Source organism: Lampetra planeri, chromosome 20 (assembly GCF_965212315.1).
Source record: "Lampetra planeri chromosome 20, kcLamPlan1.2.h2, whole genome shotgun sequence".
In the NCBI taxonomy this organism is placed as follows: Eukaryota; Metazoa; Chordata; class Hyperoartia; order Petromyzontiformes; family Petromyzontidae; genus Lampetra; species Lampetra planeri.
Window position 1 is genome coordinate 11,232,009 of NC_136126.1, and position 19,134 is coordinate 11,251,142.

The 19,134-nt window shown below is 44.8% G+C and overlaps 1 protein-coding gene across 3 annotated transcripts in view; it reads right to left on the reverse strand.

The window, feature by feature from the left end:
• Nucleotides 1-19,134, reverse strand: part of IKBKB (inhibitor of nuclear factor kappa B kinase subunit beta) — a 92,645-nt gene that overhangs the window by 30,454 nt on the left and 43,057 nt on the right. For 2 of the 3 annotated variants that reach the window (XM_078603560.1, XM_078603559.1), the window contains exons 14-19: nt 18,515-18,693; nt 15,767-15,828; nt 11,497-11,606; nt 10,727-10,776; nt 1,794-1,893; nt 1,175-1,322 (exon numbers count right to left, since the gene is read on the reverse strand). In XM_078603560.1, coding sequence (XP_078459686.1) covers nt 1,175-1,322; nt 1,794-1,893; nt 10,727-10,776; nt 11,497-11,606; nt 15,767-15,828; nt 18,515-18,693 — 649 coding nt within the window. The remainder of the gene's footprint in view (nt 1-1,174; nt 1,323-1,793; nt 1,894-10,726; nt 10,777-11,496; nt 11,607-15,766; nt 15,829-18,514; nt 18,694-19,134) is intronic. The other variant, XM_078603562.1, reaches the window with a different exon arrangement.

Sequence of the window (19,134 nt, forward strand, 5' to 3'; positions counted from 1 at the left end):
CATTTTTACCGCTGGCTGGAAGGAGGCAGGAAGAGTACAGACACTTGCGCCATTGTTGCAACTGCCGCTCCAGAAGATGGAGTAGAACCAGCAACCTCTGTGTGCTGACCAGCTCACCACGGCGGTAACGTCCCCTTGTTTCTCAATTTAAAAGGCGAACTTTTGTGCTTCTTGCTCGACATTTCTATCTGCACAGGAAACCGATAACCGATTTAAACAATTCATTTACTGGTAATGCCAAAACTTCCGATTTTAACAACCCTGCTAGGAATGGAACCCAGATCGCCAGCATCGCAGTGCAATGCACTCATCATTCCACCATGGCTACCCGCACAAACAGTACAGCAAACACCGTATGTAGCCAAACGCGCTAATCGGAGGTACAAGTAAGTGGCAGTGACATTAGCATGTTCCAATTGGCCAAATTGGCCATAGTGGCCGGCTGGATTCAGCAACCTGCTTAGACTAGCCAACATAAATTCGGAAAAGATCGCAATAGATTCCCAATCTATTGCACCAATCTTACCACGGCAGGATCACTGTTGGAATCTCTCATTAAATTTGAATGTCGATTTTTTTACATGGCAATCACCCATAGAAAGAATCGGGATTCCTGCAGGTGAATCTCCCAGCTCTGTTAGACGTAGGGGAGGCCCAGGACCGATTCAGACAGTCGTCACTGGTGTTGGCCATTAGTGGAAATTGAAGTCGGGTCGCTGGGTTCGTAGTGCAGCGCACTAAACGTTGCACTACCGCTCCTCACCCGTTCTTCACACAGCCACAGGATACGGAATATCATACTACAGTGCCTCTATCAACGTGATGGATGGTGTACGCACGTACTCGGTGTGCCCATGCTTAAAAGGAGGCTGGGTGACACCTGATTTAAATCGCTGGTCCGGCACCAACAGCGAAATTCCCAAGGTTCTATGACGGGCACCGGTTTACAGAACAACCCACTGTGGGCGACTTCCTGCGAGGTGGTGCAGCCTCACCAGGTGGGGCTCTCACTGTACCCACCGTGAAGCGATGGCACCGATAGCGACGACGATGGGATCAGGTTGATCTTAGCGAGGATTTGAACTCGTGGTGATCGGGGGGGGGCGCCCCTCTGCTATGACAACAGAGTGCACGGGGGGGGGGGGGGAGGTTTGATCGTGCAAGTCACACCCACCATGGCGAACTTGAGCAGCGACCAGATGTCCTTCTGCCGCTTGTCCTGCATGCGTGTGAGGGCGCGGTCCGCCTCCTTCATGCACTCCACAGACTCCTCCAGGCGTGGCATCAGCGAGCTGATCTCATTTTTACAAACCACCATCTTACTGTGATCGCACGCACACAGGCAAAACAAATCAAAACCCCCACGGTCAAAGGCACGCAATACGCACGCTCGTCTGACTGTGATCACACGTACAACAAAAATCACGATCTCACTTTCAGTGACAAAAGACAAAGATCCCCCGTATAGCCTTAACAGACTGTTGGGGCAAGTGCTGTTAAGTGAGCACTTATGAAGGTCATTACAGCGTACGAGGGGGTGTGTGGCCAGCCCCACAACCGGCCGCCTTTGTTTCCCCAGTGGTGATGTATACACAGCACACCAGGTACCCATTTGAGGCCGAGTCGACCTCGGGAAGGCCCATGACCGGTTCAGATAATCGTCACTGGTGTTGGCCGTGAGCGAGAATCGAACTCGGGTCGCCGAGTTTGTAGCGCAGCGCGCTAACCACTATACTCCCACTCTCCCAATCCTGTTGTCCCTGACGCACACACACACACAGACACAAGCGTACCCTAGGAAGAGGCAGAGCTCCTTCATGAGTTTCTCCAAGTTCTGCACGGCATGTATTATCAGCTTCACCATCTCCACGCTGTCTCCATACACACGTTGGTCTGCAAAACAATGCACAGATGCCCGAGTATATCAGCCCGACCGAGTGCACAGCCAACTGCTGAGCACCCATTAAGGTCGGCACGGCACATGGTGAGGGGATGTCAGTTACACCGCACTGCAGAGTGCTGACATTGACATGCTTGCTCCTTACGAACGTTTGAAGCCAAGCCGAGGCACTGGAAACCCAGGCAAGTCTCAGCCATCAATTGTCAATGGTGTAGCATGGCCAGGAATCAACGTCGGGACACAAAAGGTCACGCGCGTCGTACACAAGGAGCTCTCAACGTTGGGGTAACGATGGGGTAACGATGGGGTAAGGGCGATCGTTGCGAGTTCCATACCTCCCGCTGTGCTGCAGCCAAAGACCCAAGATTAGAACTCAAACATTTAATTGTAAAGAGAATCTGCTGCTATATCCTAAATTTAAGTGCAAGAGAAATAGCTCGCTTTAGAACAATTTAATTCAACTGATACCGCTGATAAATTTAGTCTTATGCAGTTGTTTTAATAAGGAGACTTTGGTTATTACTGTAACTTATGTCTGTGCGATTTCAGTCAACACTTAATAATGAATGAGGCATATGATTAATGGTGTGGTGCTCTTCTAATGTGTAGTTGTGCAACAGTGCCAAGATCTTTGATCACATGATATATCTGCCATCTAGCAGCAAGGCCTGGGTGAAAAACATGTGGCACGCGATAACCAGGATCGTGTCCCATTCACGATGTAAACGTGACCAAAATCATACATTGGGTCAATTCGTAATAGTTTTTTGGGTCAGATGGCCAGTTAAATTTGTGCTGTATACCCTCCTCCACCTGACACCGCCAAAAAATAGTGGGACGCCTGTGTACATGTTTACCTGTCACCTTAAATAAAATGAATATCAATGAGCCGAAATGGATGTCGTTAATTTAAATGCAGATATGATCAGTAAACTGCTGCAGTCTATGCTCCTTCAATTTAGAAATAGCAAACCTGCATGACCTTTCTCCTTAAGCCCTCTCGTGGCACGCAGACTTCGACATTAGCTCATAGCTTCAGCACAACGGTGTGCTGGAGAGCACCCTATTTCAAGTTCAAGTTCATTTATTAGGTATAGCCCTGTGAGCCATTCGGCTCTTGAAATCGGGTGCAACCGCAACAAACAAAAAACAAAAACATGAACAAAAAACATCTTAAAGTGAATATGTGACTAAGTGCAAACAGAATAGACAGCAAAATATTGCAGAAAAAACATATGGGTGACGTTTTGCATTTACAACCGCAACTGGTGTCATCAGGCAGTTGCCAGAATTGTGTTAAAATACATTGGGGTACAGAAGTGTAAAAAAGGCCCATAAAACACCCTCATTTAAATTAAAAATACACTCATATTTACAGAGAGAAAAATGGCATGAGGATTATGGGTGAGCGACCTATAAGAATAGAGATGCTGGGCGGTGGTGGCTATGCTGCATGTGGTCTGTAATCCAGCACTGTGGAGGCGAGGGTGTGTAGCTCACACAAATGTTGCGAGGCTCCCTTTGCGTGGGCAATGAGGGACAATACCCTGGCAAGCCAGAATGCGGTACAGCAAAGTGTGGACTGATAACATCTGTCCCTTCTGTATTGGATAAGAGTGTTGCCCCCCCCACCCCCCCAATATTCGAGGGTTTTCTCCGGGTGCTTCAGTTTCCTCCCACACACATAAACAACACTCACAAATTGGCGGAGAACATCTTGATATACAGAGAGCTGCAGAGCAATTGTCGGCATCTGCTCCGCCTGGCAGCCTTCCGGCTAGTCTGTGATTCCTACTCAGCGATTGAGATGTGCAATTTACAAGAAAGAAGCGAAATAAAATTTAGCATTACATATTTTTTCAGATTGCAAAGAACGCTTGTGCGTCCAGTCTGAGTAAATATGAGCTAATGGCCTCGCTTGTGCTTCCCTCATTAAACACGTGCACAAACATTGCCAAAACAGCAAGGTTTAATCGTACAGCCGAGGATCCTGCTACCTTTGCTTCATATCAAACCAATTGAATTCATGTGTATTCGTAACACAACCACGTGCACAGACGCACGCGCGTGCACATGAATATGGGGGATTTAAAAAAAGTTGTCATTTATCAAAGTAATTATACGCATTTATTTCGATCACTCATTCAATATTTTTTTTTACATCACAAATGTATTATGTAAATCATATGTGGGGAACACAATGTAAAAAGTGTTTCACTACAAATCTGTGATGTTGTTCCGAGAATGAATCTCCCTCGCTGGATGACACTGCATCTGTTCTTCTGCAGCAGGAATATTCTGCCGATTTTAAAGCCTTGATTAAACACTATTTTGATATCAGAAACGTAACGTCCCAATGACCAACTGTTTTTGTTTTAAACAACCGTGTAAAGGGTCTGTTGCCATGTTCTTGGTGGGTATCTGGCACAGTCATCACAGTTAGAAAAACCGAGACGCAGGAGTATTTGGTTTAACACGTAGGCTTTCGTGACAAATATCATCCATAATAGAGGTTTTTGGGTTAGATCGCGTACATATATGAATGTGTCGTTAAAACCCGCCACCACCCGACACAGCCAACTAGTAAGGGCTGTCACGTAAACAGAACGTGCCAATTCGTTACTAGTACAGTACAACCGGTGTGTTGGAGAGCCAAGCCACAACATTTACAAACTGAGTATGACGTTTCGCCAGTAATTACAACTAGCGTCATCAAGCGACAGGCAGATTTGTGGAGAAGTCCGCCTGTTTCGTTCCTTATATAGAGGTGTAGATGTGTTGACCACGCTTCTGTGCTCTTATACAATGTGGGGGGGGGATTACTGAGGCAACGTACATTATGCATGTGCATTATGCGAGCCCTTTGAACTTGTCCTTCCTATCTATTGAAGTACGCTGCCCTTTGTAGGCATGCATTTAAATCATGTATTATTTGATGATTCGTGTCCACGCATCACTAAGACGGTAACTATCCGAACGGTTAAAGTTATTTTTTATTTCTATTTTAATGAACACAATAGACAGGAAGGACAAGTTCAAAGGGCTTGCATAATGCACATGCATAATGTACGTGGAATATAATCGACACAATTACACAGCAATCAGCTGATAATATATTTTACAAAACTAACACTACCCAATTAAAAAAATTTGCTAGACTATCTAACAAAAACAACTCTCAACTAAAAATGAATATTTAATAAACACAACGGTTATCAACATGACTAACGTTGAATTATCCAGCGATATGGTTTCAGTCCTGTCTAAAGGTCTTAATGTTGCTGTTGCCGCACGTACAATCCCTCTGATATGGAATCAGCAGTGAGACATCTCCCTCATAATCAAGCTGAGATGACTAGGCACGAAGTTGCCAAAATTATTGAGAACAGAAAAGTGCCAAAAACAAATATTAACTGCAATGAAGCAAAAGCCTTAAGAAAATTGAGAGCAAATAACGATATCCAAATTCTTGCTGCTGATAAGGGCCGATCGACTGTTGTGATGCCCCGTGAGGATTACGATAATAAAATCAAAGATTTACTCGATGAAGGTACCTACCTTAAAATTAAACGAGACACAACCAGCACCTTGGAACGTAAAACAACGGCAATCATTGCCAAATCATCAATTGCCAAAAAAGAGCAATACCTGACTGATCAAACCAAGGGCATCAAAACCACCAAGACTTCATGGGCTACCAAAAATCCACAAACGTGATGTCCAATTAAGATCCATAGTACAATAGGCTCTGCCACGTACAAATTAGCATGATACATAAAGAAACAAATACAGCCCTACATCGGTAGGACCTCTTCGTTAATCAAAAACTCTGAACATCTCGTAAATATAATTAAAGATATTACGCTTAATCCTAACGATATTCTCATAAGTTTTGATGTGACCTCTCTGTTCACGAGGGTTCCGGTCAACGAGTCAATTAAATTACTCGACACTAGTAACGAACAACGGTTTAGCCAAAGATATCCCAAGACTAGCTGAACACGATCTAAAAAACACCTACTTATTGTAGCAAGGTGATTTCTATAAACAAAAGGAAGGACCAGCAATGGGCTCTCCTTTGTCTCCTGTGATAGCGAATTTGTACATGGAAGATTTGGACACAAAAGCAAAGGCTTCAAAGCACACTAAAACCATCTGCTTGGTTTAGATATTTGGATGACACATTGGTGGTCTGGCCACACGGCCAAGATGCACTGAACGCATTTCTAAATCATCTCAACTCGCAAAACCCATCCATCCAGTTCACCATGGAAGTGGAAGCTGACAGAACTCTACCATTTCTGGATATTCTGCTCGGACGTGGTAGAAATGGTAATAAGTATAACCAGTAAAAACAAAGTTTTTCACTATAAATCCTTTATATGCGTGGCGGCGAGAGTCCTCTTGTCCTCTGGCTTGAGATGGCTGCCACCTATGGGTCAGATGATTGTCGGCCAGTATTAAGCAATTGGTAATTAAATATTTAATTTGTTTTCCCTAAACAGTGTAAAATTTTGGAAAAAAATTTTCACGAACATTAATTGTCTCGCACAACGAATCTGTGTGCAAAATGTCAGCTCGATTGGATCACGGGAAGTGGGTTAAAAAACGACCGAAAGATTTGCACGGTCGTAAGCAAGCAAGCAAGCACGCAAGCACGCAAGCACGCGATCTTAATATAAAGTATTTAAAAAATATATTCGCTTGTGGAGGACGCGGGGATCGATCCCGCGACCTTTGGCATGGGAAGCGAGGGCGCTACCAACTGCGCTACTCCGCCACGGCCTGTGGAGTGGTTACGCTCTGGGCTCTTACACTCTGACGTTCAGCCAAAGCCATGAATGCATTCTATTTGAATATATGTAAAATAATTTTTTTTTGCCTAAAAAGTGTAAAATTTTGGGAATTTTTTTTCACGAACAATAATTGTCTGGCACAACGAGTCTGTGTGGAAAATGTCAGCTCGATTGGATCATGGGAAGTGGGTTAAAAAACTACCGAAAGATTTGCACGGTCCTAAGCAAGCAAGCACGCAAGCAAGCAAGCAAGCACGCGAACTTAATATAAAGGATTTAAAAATAACACACAGTGTTTACGAAATAAAACGCATACTGACACCTATCTGAATGCAGAGCCACACCATCACCCGCACAGAAATATGCTCTTATCAAGACGCTCATTCATCAAGCTAAGAAAGTGTCAGATGGTGACAGTCTGAGATGTGAAATTCAACATGTTAAAGAAGTGCTGCAAATGAACGGTTACAATGATGCACAAATCAACAGGGCATTGAATGCCAAAAACAAATCAACTAACATTGCGGGAGTAACTGACAAACTAGCCAGATGTTTGCAAAAACAACACATCTGAGTCAGATTTGGCACGGTAAATAAAATACAGAATCTAATATCTGGTACAAAAGATGTATTACCGAAGCTATCAACAGAAGGTGCATACAGGATTAACTGCACGTGTGGTAAATGCTATGTTGGGCAAACAGGACGAATGATCAGCACGAGACTAAAAGAACATTAGAGAAATATTAAATTCTCCCAAATGCAACTGTCAGCAGTAGGAGAACACGCGTGCCAACAAGGACATTCAATTTATTTTGATAAAGTTGAAGTTTTGTGCAAAACTAGCTACTACTGTCCAAGACTAATTAGAGAATCTATCGAAATTGAAAGAAATCAAAATAACTTTAACCGTTCGGATAGCTACCGCCTTAGTGCTGCGTGGAAGCGAATCATCAAATAAGTCATTATTTAAATGCATGCCTACAAATGGCAGCAATCTTAAATAGGGATTACTGTTGGTAGGGCTATTTTAATAAACACAATAGAAAGGAAGGACAAGTTCAAAGGGCTGGCATAATGCACATGCATAATGTACGTTGCCTCAGTAATGCCGCCGCCACCCCCCACATTTTGCAAGAGCGCAGAAGTGTGGTCACCACATCTACGCCTCTACATAAGGAACGAAACAGGTGGACTTCTCCACAAATCTGGCTATCGCCTGTATGAAGCTAGTTGTAATTACTGGCGAAACGTCGTACTCAGATTGTAAATGTTGTGGCTTGGCTCTCCAACACACCGGTTAGTGCTGTACTAGTGACGAATTAGCACGTTCTGTTTACGTGACAACCCTTACTAGTTGGCTGTGTCGGGCGGTGGCTGATTTTAATGACACATTTATATATTTACGCGCTCTACCCCAAAAACCTCTATTATGGCAGTAGTATTTGGTATTTATTTGTGTTTCCGTAATCTGACGGAACCAAATGCGTTCCATGGCAAAGAGGCTTTTCTAAACTCAGCTCGATCACGCAGTTGGTCTGCAAATTGTCAAAATATAAAAATTTCTGCAAAAGCAGTACCTATCATATAAAACTGTTTTTCGAATGTCTGCTTTTAAGAACTATATATTATACTCGTTCATAATGCCTGTCCTCGCCAGGCAAAAGTTTTCAATAAATGTAATAATTAACCTGATGATTTTTTACAATGTTTATCTATGATCAGACACTAACTACTCCAAAAATGTGTATGTTTCCGCAAAAAAAATACTATTGTTGACGACTTGATTCAACTTCTTAATTTAAAGACATACCCCTGGGCTACTGCTTAATTTAAAGATTCCATTCTTTAATTATTAGAAAGACTAAAAAATTAATAACTCAATACTCTATGAGGGGAAGCTCTCCTATCTTTTACCGTTTTCGAATTATTCGGATTTGAACATCATAAAATGCAGATTTTTGTCGCTCAAAACGGCTTAAATCCGAAACAATCTCAAAAACAATCAACATAGAACAATGGTTCTCGCTTAAATTTTCTGACACGCACAAACATGTTTATGGGGCACTTAAAATTGATATTTGGCGGCCTTAAACTTAAAAAAACCTCGGATTTTATGATTTTTCTGTTGTTTGTGTCCTAAAAGCTACGAATGTACCAGGCATCAGCTTTCTACCTTGTCGAGAATGACCCAAGAGGTTTTGAGAATACAGATTAAGGTTTTTATTTATATAGAAGATATGTTTAGACCAACCAACTTGCCGTTATACAGATTCCATTTGTATACTTCCTGAGGATTCGTAAGCATGCTTAGCTTGAGTTACAAATAGCACATGCGGACATGGCACATAATTGCGTTATATAAGTAATTTGAAGGCAGGAATTAACGATAATCGAGGCATCCTTTTTACATTACAGCCTACAACCTCCGGCCAAAAAGTGATGCAATCAACCAATTTAACACAACGCACGCTGGCAAAAGCACTTTATTATAAGCGCTTGGTATGCTTGCTGAAAATACATTGACTGGTTTGATTTAAAAATTGATGCGCAATCACTTTAAGGGCGAACAGCAATAGGTAGCGGAGTACACCTCACTTGCTCAGCATGCTCAGCACCGAGCCAGCATCGGAGTCGATAGTTTCATTCCTGTAGCCGCCTAGTAATTTTTACGGAGGAATTAGTAAAGTGAACGTCTGCTGTAAGTGATGAGTGTGAAATGATGTCGCGGCACTTACATGGAGCCACTGTGCTGTTTTTCAAAGCTCAACGTCGACATTAAAAATTATAACGAATTTAAAACGGCGAGTCATTTTACGCTTTGGCCATCCTTGACTCCCGCTGTGCGCCCGTGAGAGAAGGCGGCGTGCTCGCCGCCACGGGTGGCAGCGCGCAAAAAGTGTGCAGCCGGGGGCTGCGTGCGCGCTGAGCGTCGGCGCAAAAGCCTCTTGGGGAAAGGGTACAATCCCTGTGGTCAGCCACGGTGGCGAGATAGCAACTACCTCGCCTGGTATGCAGGAGGTCGCGGGTTTGAACCCGGCCCTGACAATGCCTGTATATTGAGTTTGCGTGTTGTCTCTGCCGGTGGTCGTGTGCATTTTACTCCAGGCGCTCCGGTTTTTCCCTCCACATTTAAAATCAACATGCGTTTAGAGTCGTGGGCTGCTAGAAATTTCCACTCGATAAGCCACTTTGTTGAGCTCTCATTTGGGGCTAGGTCACTTCTTAAAAAGCGGTATATAGCTCAGTGGGCCTTACCTGTTAAAATAAAAAATAGTTTTAGTTTTAAAATTGGCTGAGTACTTCCCTAAAAAAAACATTACCAACTTAACAAAAATCTCATATCGAGATCTCATATGGAGATTTCGAGGTGACAAACCCCAGAAAATGATAGCATTGATTGTCGCGAATAAGAACAATGTAGTGTGTCGTTGTGCTGTGCATTGCGATAACAGCCTTGGGGTTCTTGTGTTTTTTAAAATAGAATTTCTGGATGCTCCCTGGAGCAGAGTTTATACTTATGGAGCATGCTTGAAAGCCGCCTCCTGGACAGCGCAATTCAGTCCTCTGTGCCTTGCGACAACCAAGCTGGCAAGAAGCGATAAACAAATAATTGAACACGTCCGCTTTATGAATTAAACAAAGAATTGCAAAGACCAACGCAGGAGGATTTATCCACAACTCTGGCTGTCACCAGATGATGCTGGTTGTAATTACCAATGAAACATCGTGCTCAAATTGTAAATGTTGTGGGTTTACACACCAACACACAGGTGTGCTGAACTCGTAAGAAATTGGAATATTTTCTTTAAGTGACAAACCTTACTAATTGGCTGTGTCTGGTGGTGGCGGGTTTCACGACACGTTTATATTGACGGAATCTAACCCAAAAACCTCTATTATGGACAATATTGGTCTTGAAAGCTTACTACGTGTTAAACTGAAAGAATTGCTGTTTTCCAAGCATCTCCTTCTCCCTCTCAAACCCTGAAAAACGATCAGGACATCGCGCGCACTGAAGCGTGCTTACCGCTCGGCTTCTCTCGCAGTTGTTTGTACAGCTCCATTGCCTTTTGCTCCCTGTAAAAGTAAAAAAAAAATCCGTTGTTTAGAGTGGTTAGACAGACAGGGAATTATGATGATGACGGTGGCTTTTAAGCACGTGAATGTGATGCAGCCAGCAACACCCCGGGGGTCACATTCGTCTCCCCAGTGCTGGTGCCACCACGTGGTTAAATTTTTTTATTACAACTCAACGCGAAGCTGCTACAAAACCCCCCCTGCAAAACGGGGTGGAAACTCCGCGACAGCGACCCGCTCGATTTCGGCGCGACAGGTGCCCAATGAAGGGGAAAAATTGGGCTCACTGCTCCCACTCAGGTTGGGACCACGTGTGCGCAGATGGGGCATTTAGATTTAAACGGGGAACACATCTTTACCAACAGGTGGCTCTCAGTTTAGCCCGAGTTGACTTACAGGATAAAACAAATGGCGGGTACTCTCGAATAAGCTGTGTGTTATATCACTACCAATAGTAATAATAATTTATAATTCAAACTTGTCCAGTATCTGCTCACTGTCGTAGAGAGTGAACGACCGAGGGGCACAGGGAAGCGTAGGATTGAAGAAAAGCAGCAGGCGCACGTGTCGGAGTGATGGGGAGGGGTGGTGGCACGCACGTGTGGGGAGGTGAGGGGATGTGGGTGGTGGGGGGATGTGGGTGGTGGGGGGTAGGTGGGGGGGAGGTGGGAGGATGGGTGTGGTGGAGGGGTGGTGGGGGGGGTGGGTGGCGTCACACACGTGTTCTCCAGCACGTCGCCTTGCCGCCGCGCTGTGGGGCTGCGCTGCAGCGCGACGATCTGTCCCTGCACGGCCAGCAGCTTCTCGTCCACCTCCACCACCTCCGTGTTCTGGGTTCAAGGGAAGAGGGGGGGTGAACTAAAGTAAACGTGAGGCTCTCATTTTACAACGTCCGTAAACGCGGGGATGCTGCCCCGAGGTATAATGGTCAGCGCGATTTGATCTCCTGGCGTGGCAGCTGAAACAATCGTGTATTGCAAGTTTCTTTTTTTATATTCTTGAACCCAAAGAACTGGAGTCACACAGAGGAGATACATTCTGCACGAGTCAACTCGTGACCCCGTGCTCTGTGGCCCGTTGTAAAGAGTCTGCTGCACTCCAACCACACATCAACTTAGTGAACCCGATCAGAGCACGGGACTCGCGACGTACTTCGCCAAAGAAAATAGTGACGATCAAGACGGCAGTTTCTAACTTGAAGGCAATGGCATTGTCCCGGTCTGCCATCTGAGTTTGATCAACCTGGAACCGATGCAAAACTCGAGACCCTGGCATCAACGTCGGTAGCAGAGTTGTCGATGTTCATCGCACGGCTATATTAAGCTTCACCAGTGGTGCTGGGTTTATTATCTTTTAACAGGCAATGCATTTTGCGAACGTTCCCAAAACACAAACTCCTATTGGCTCCTTGAGCCTCTTCGTTTTTACAACTCCCTCGGGTGATTTAAATCCAGTTGAGCTCTGCTCCGGGATAAGATCAAAATCTCTAAACGTTATTAGATAGTTACATTTTTGTCAGCATAATAATTTTGGTATTTTCCCCAGGTTTGAGATTGCACTTTTGCTATCGTTAGTGTAAGTGTCATCAGAGCAAGCGTCTGTTCTGAACACTCGCAGAACAGTGCATCACTTCTGAGATCGCCTTCAAGAGATCTTTTGATCCGCACACTCGAGGCGCTCCCTCATGCACCCCCGCTAGAGATAATAATTTGTTGCGTGGCAGTCGAACTGGGATTTTCTTTTTCATTTCAAAGAGCTGGAATTCAGCCAAATTGAGAGAAAAAGCATATATAATACGACGGTTTTTTTCGTGCAGTCAGCAGAGGTCGCAAACGGGTTTTGATTCCTTACCCGTACCTGGCCGCACCAGGGTCGCAAATGGGTACCCGTACCTGGCCGGGTACGGGTATCGGGTACCCGATTGCGACCTCTGGCAGTCAGTGCTGATTAGACCGAGACCAACAACCTCGCTACATCTGAGAATCCAGTTGAATCGCGGGTGACCGCCAGGATCAGAACACAGACTCAGTGGTGCCAGCGCAGTGCTCCAGACTCATCAGACGCCCAGCCACCACAGCAGTTCAGTTTTTATTTAAGTGTTATCTACACTTGCATTGCTGACAAAGATTTACATCCGTAGTCACTTTTGACTCAAATTACTCTGTTGGAAGTGGAAGTCGCACATTTTCAAGTGTCTCTCCAAAAAGCACTGTGTAGTTTACTTAAGAGGTGATTTGAAGTTGAAGGATTGATTGCTTATGCCGTGCAGCTTGAACGTCCGTGCACTCCAATCGCTTCAATCGTTATGAAAAGTGAATTGGATCAGATCATCGGTTCCATGAATTTTAAAATAAAATTTCGATTCCAAAAAGGATCGTCAATACATCGATAACAAATGAACAACCCGGATATGTATGTGCGTATGCATGTTGAACTTATTTCGCATCGTACGAAGCCAACAATGCCAAGTGGAGGTGCGGGATAGCAACTGGATGCTAACCCTAACGATACAAGGAAAATATGACGGAGATAGAAACGGAGTGAAACCATATGCGATATGAAGCCGTACAGACACCAACGAGATGACCAAATCAAGCTAAAAGCAATGGCCCAGTTGGGCCTTGGCAGCACACGCCAACAAACAGTTTTGCATCCGATATGTTAACGAGCGATAATGGACGGAATCAGACCGACCGAATGCATCCGCACCATGACGAGTGAGCGAGCGCGCGGGCAGTGACGCAAGGAAGGGATTGGTTTACGCAGCGCAAGGGGAAGCGATTTAATTTTTACGTTTAAAAAAAAAAGATGACAACAAAGATTGGTAATTGCCCACGCGCGATGGATAATCGTGATAATGCATTGCACTGTCCAACCACAGTAAAGACACCTTTCGCTCAAATGTACTCGCACTTTCTCCACGATGTGCAAAGATCGAAAATGGTAGTGAAGCGCTGATGTGGTGTTCGCGTCTAAATGGTCTATAGATAAACTGTTTGAGCATTTTATATATTTTTCACTCCCCACTTATGGGATTTCAGTTGTTGCATGCACCATTTTCAGCTCACATTAGCTTTTCACCACCACCTATTTCCAGTTACACCGTCACCATAAATGTTTATTAAAAATATGTTTGTAAAACATTCATGGGATGGTACAACAGCATTATTGACCTACGGGGAAGCTATAGATAGGGTTTCAATTAGATGCTATAAAAATCCAAACCGTACTTAACTAGTGTTTGCTACAGCTCCATTTTCTGGAGCGTGCAGTTGCATGGGTACGAAACATAAGGCGGATAGGGACTCTACAGGTGGCCACTCTGCGCTCCGAACCCGGGATTTTCCGCTTAAGCGCTCCCACCATCTGTTTATCTGAGGCTGAAAATTATCTCACAGCATTGGAGCATCAAGCTAATTTGTGCCGGAACTGTGGGCACACATTTTCATAATTACCTCCGAGTTACAAAATTACCCGAATGTCCCTATCTGATGCCTGTCAGGGCAAAAGGTCCCTTAACTAAACACTGGGCCGTTAAAATGCTTCCGTAATTCCTAAAGGATAGCCAGCTGGTGCCATGTTTATCAATCTTCAAAGGGCTTCTGTTGATGAACGGGGTGATATTATCTAAAAGGCCACCTGCAGCCAATGCATTTGGGCACTTTTTTGTTCAAAGTCCTGATCTTCAAAAAGTAAATACAAAAAATTGTATTCACCTCTACTGCTGTTGATTTTGGGCATAATTCCTTCCCTGTGCTGATCTGGGGAAGACTGCTTGTGGTTATAGATTATTACGACTCGGGCAACATTTTATAGATAAACAGAAAATATATCTCCGACACATCTATCTCAGCAGATAAAAAACTGAATTTTTTTAACACAACCCACCAGCCCAACATAACTTACGTTTGGCTGATAAAAGTCACAATTGTGTGGCGAGTCGCAAGCTGTCAGCTGCAGCACAATTAGGCAGATATGGCTCTAAATCCTGGCACGCCCAGAAAACGCATAGCGGGCTCTTTCGCTGCGTCCCGACACGGCAACCCCTGACCCCGTGAGCCCATCCAGACGCATCGCATTCAAGCGAATTTCATCCAAATTGGGTGGCGCCGAGTTGACGGCGCTTGCTTCTTAAGGATGAGATTTAAAATTCCAGTTACGGGCAAAGTCAACCTGTTATCCCCTCTTGCGGGTGATCTCGACCTATCATCCCCTCTGTGGGTCTCTCTAAACGAAAGGTACGCCCCCCTACCCATATCTGTACCTCCACCTACAATTATAAGTTTGATGCAAACTATATAATACGTACTTAAAGCTTTCGTGACTGCAGGAATTCATATTCTTGGGTCTTTCGGTAAAGTCACATAGATAGGTTCAAAGAAATAACAAAAAATAACAAAAAACTACGACGTTTCAAAATAAAAAACGTTGCGATCACAACACAAGCTTGTGTTGCGATCGAAACGTCATAGTTATATTCTTTGAACCTATCTACGTGACATTACCGAAAGACCCAAGAATATATAGAATACGTAAAACAATAATGGTTGTCTTGCATTAGTATTGCATATAACTAGAAATGATATCTAACAATGGGGGGGGTCTCCTTCCCTCTAGACATCTGGCAGTTCACCAGCATTGCTTCAAGTAAGCCCCATTCTGCTGCTGAGACACCAAATATCAGAAACCGTCCCTGAAATAAATCACTCCTAGAAGTCCGTGTGAGCGATGGGATGTGTAAATAAAAAAAAGTTTTCATACAGAGAAACAGATGTGGGAAGGAGGCATATTTTACGTTTATCTATTTTGATACTTGTAGTCTCCAAAACGCTAAATTATAATTCCGTGTTAGACGTTGTTCTCGGAAGACACTGGCATTTCATTGCTTGTTTGAAATGGGAGACAATCCCTCGTTCTGGTGTTCGCTTTGAAGATTTCTCCGCGACGCGTAACAGGGGCAATGCTCACGCGGACGGAGGACGCCACCCACCTGCACCAGCGCCTTGGCCTTCTCCTTCATTTCCAGCCACGCGCTGTGCATCTTCTTTGAGGCTGTGCAGAGCGCACGCCAGCAGAGACACGGACAAATTAAGAACTTCACAACAGAATCAATTTTACAATTGAAATCAAATGGCCGAGTGGCGCTGTAAATGACTTTCGTTCATCACCCATGGCAAATACAGTACTAAATGGGATTATTTTTGCCAGTATCAAAGTATGAACAAGTTCGTGTGGTTAACGCAAACTGGATTCCTTGCAAAAGGTTTCTATTTGGTGTTTGAAAATCTTTACACCTGTTTTATTGCCAGAAAGGGTCAAACCTATTCTTGTTTTTTCATAAGTACACGACTAGCAAGTAACATTTACTCCTCACCATCTCCCTAGTTTTGCATTCTGTGGATGTAACGTTGATCATGACCTTGGGAAGAAGTATCTCTTGAATAAGTACTTCCGGCTGCTGCTGCTGCTGCTTTGAGTTAAAGTCTTACAGAGCTGAGAGCTGCGTTGAAAGCCGGATTGACGAATGAGGCTGTGCATTGATTCTCTCATTTCATTACACTTTTAGAGCTGTGCTGGCCACATTTTAGCGGCCTGTTTCAGTGAAACCATTGGCCGAATTAAACGCAGTCGTGGGCAGAATGCGGCCGATTGGCTGCAGTTTTGGTTTGTTTGTTTTAAAACACAGCTGCTAAACACAGGCCCCAAATCGGCAAGCAACAAAACAGCACTGTCACATTTGCAATATATATCGAGTTAACACATTTCTTGCATTGACGTAAGAGCTTGGGGAAGGAGACGACGGGAGGGAATTACAAAGTGGAGCAGTGCGAGGGAAGAAGAGAAGTGTTGTGACCTGCAGTGTGGTGGTTTAAGGTGTGGGTGATATGAAAACCAGTCTGGTAGACCGAGTCCTCAACATGGGTGGACGAGGAATCAAAGAATAAAGTTCAAGTGAACAGTAACACGGTCGTAGCAATAGAAGTGATGAACTCAACTATTTGAATTCTACCAAGTCAGGCCCACCAAGCTATATAGCTCTTTTTCAGAAGCCACCAGCCACAAATGATAGCTCAACGAAGTGGCTTATCGCGTGTACATTTACAGCGGCCATGTTTCTAAATATGGAGGGAAAAACCAGAGGAACCTTTAAAAAAATGCCCGCAACAGGGAGATAGAGAGACATGCAAACTCCAAATACACAGACGTTGTCAGGGTCGGGATCGAAGCCACGAACTCCTGCATTCCAGACGAGGTACTTCACATCTCGCCATCATGGTCGCCACTGCAGTTAGCGAGATAAGGAAGCGACTGACTGCCGGTGAGCGAGCATATGGAGTGAAGGGGTGCGAGAGCCCCAATCACCCCGACAGCTTTACGCTGGACAACCCTGGCTTACAGCCCCTGTTTAGCAATATCTGCGCTGTTCAAAAGAAAAAGCGAATGGCCTTTTCTTTTTCTGGTGCATTATGTAATTTAAAAGTTTTCCATTGCATTTTCACTCAGGTCTGCCTCGCAAGGGATATTAATCTCCACGAGCTCTCTCCCGAATCTTAAACATATCTCGCCAAACGATCGAGACTGATGGATGGTGCCAAATGGTAACAACCACCAGCCTCTCAGGAACACCAGAGGCTCCAAGCAACGTTTACTCAATGGCACAATTTGAGGTAAGACCTTGTATTAACGCGCTTTCATACAACGCACTTTCACTATAACACTGTTCTTCTATTCGGTAGCACTTTTCGCACTACGTAGAACACGCCGTTATTACGTGGAAAACGCGCGCCCGTTATAATGCGGAATGCGCACCGTTATTACGCGGTTTATGAGCACTTGACAAACTGCTTTTTTTTATCCGAGCGGTATAGTGATACAGTATTCGGCGACGTACCCTCATCACAGTTCTTTGTCCCGCCATGGGATGCCTGCAGGCTGATTTTATAGCGCAAGTGTGATTCAGAACGGTAATACCTCGCTCAAATGTGGTTTTCTTTTATCTGCGCCACTTTTTAGTAATGCATCTACTACCACATTAAAACGAAGGGTTACTCGTTGCCAGGTGTAAATCGAATGCAAAAAAACCCATCTCTGTGGTCACTACAGGAAGATGCAACCCTGTTCCTAGGCTGTGCGTGGCAAAAAATGCGAATCTCAGCCATAAAACGCTCAGGTGTATTGCCATAGCGCCCTCGAGTGACAACATCACCACGCTGGAGACCCCTCAAAATACATTCACAAGGGGGTGACAGCCCCTCGGTTACCCCGGCTATGTCACAATATGCAGGGCATGGTAGGAGCCGCTCAACGTTATTTAAATAGACCAGCGTGCACTTGGGAATATGAAACCTGTCGAGGTGGCACATCAACCCGTAGCCGGAATTCAAGTGGTGAACGTGCGTATTTTCTATTGGCAGAAGCGGATTTCGACTCGATACTGGAACAGGATTCGCACCCAATCGTTTTGTTTAGTGTATCACGCAGGCTTTTGCGACCAATATCATTCATCAGAGGTTGTTTTTTAGGGTTAGATCGCGTAAATATAAGCGTGTTGTTAAACCCGCCACCAGCCGACACAGCCAATTGGTAAGGCTTGTCACATAAACAAAACATGCCAATTCGTTACTAGTTCAGCACACCCAGTGTGTTGGACAGTAAAGCCACAACATTTTTTATTTTTGTTTGGGTTGCATTTTCCTTTCGAGGAGGAAGGGGCTACACAGGGGCTGCCCATCCATGCCTTCGAGCCCACTCGGCATGCCCTCACAGATGCCGGAGTTCATCTGCTCCTCGTATTTCTCCAGGTCGAGTTGAAGGCTGCTGAGGAAGAACTCGAGCTTGGCCTTGAGCTGCTGAGCCAGGGCGGCCGTGAAGCTGCGCAGTTTCGTCAAGCTGCTGTTGTAGCGCAGGAGGCTGAGCCTGCATGTTGGGGAGAGCGCGTGCGTGTGGTGAGCGTGTGTATGTGCAGGTGTGTGTGTGTGCAACGGCGTGTGTGGGGGTGTATAGTGTGTACGACACATGTGTGCGCGTGGGAGTGTAGCGTGTGCGTGTGGTCATGCATGGAGGTTTAGTGTGTTGTGTGTGGGGTGTATCGTGTGTTTGTGTGCGTGGGGGTGTAGTGTGTGCGTGTATAAGGTATGCATGTAGGTCAAAATGAAGGAGTGGATAATCATGTTAATTGAAACTCAATTCACGTAACAACAACAACATATATTTACCAAGGTGCTGTTTAAAGTAGCCAGGCGTCTCAAATCGCCGCACAATTGGAAAAGCACAAACTGGACATTGAATTGAGGTAGGAAACAACTCGAGGAGGGTGGAAACTCCACGAATTGCATCTGGAACTCTGCACGACTGCAT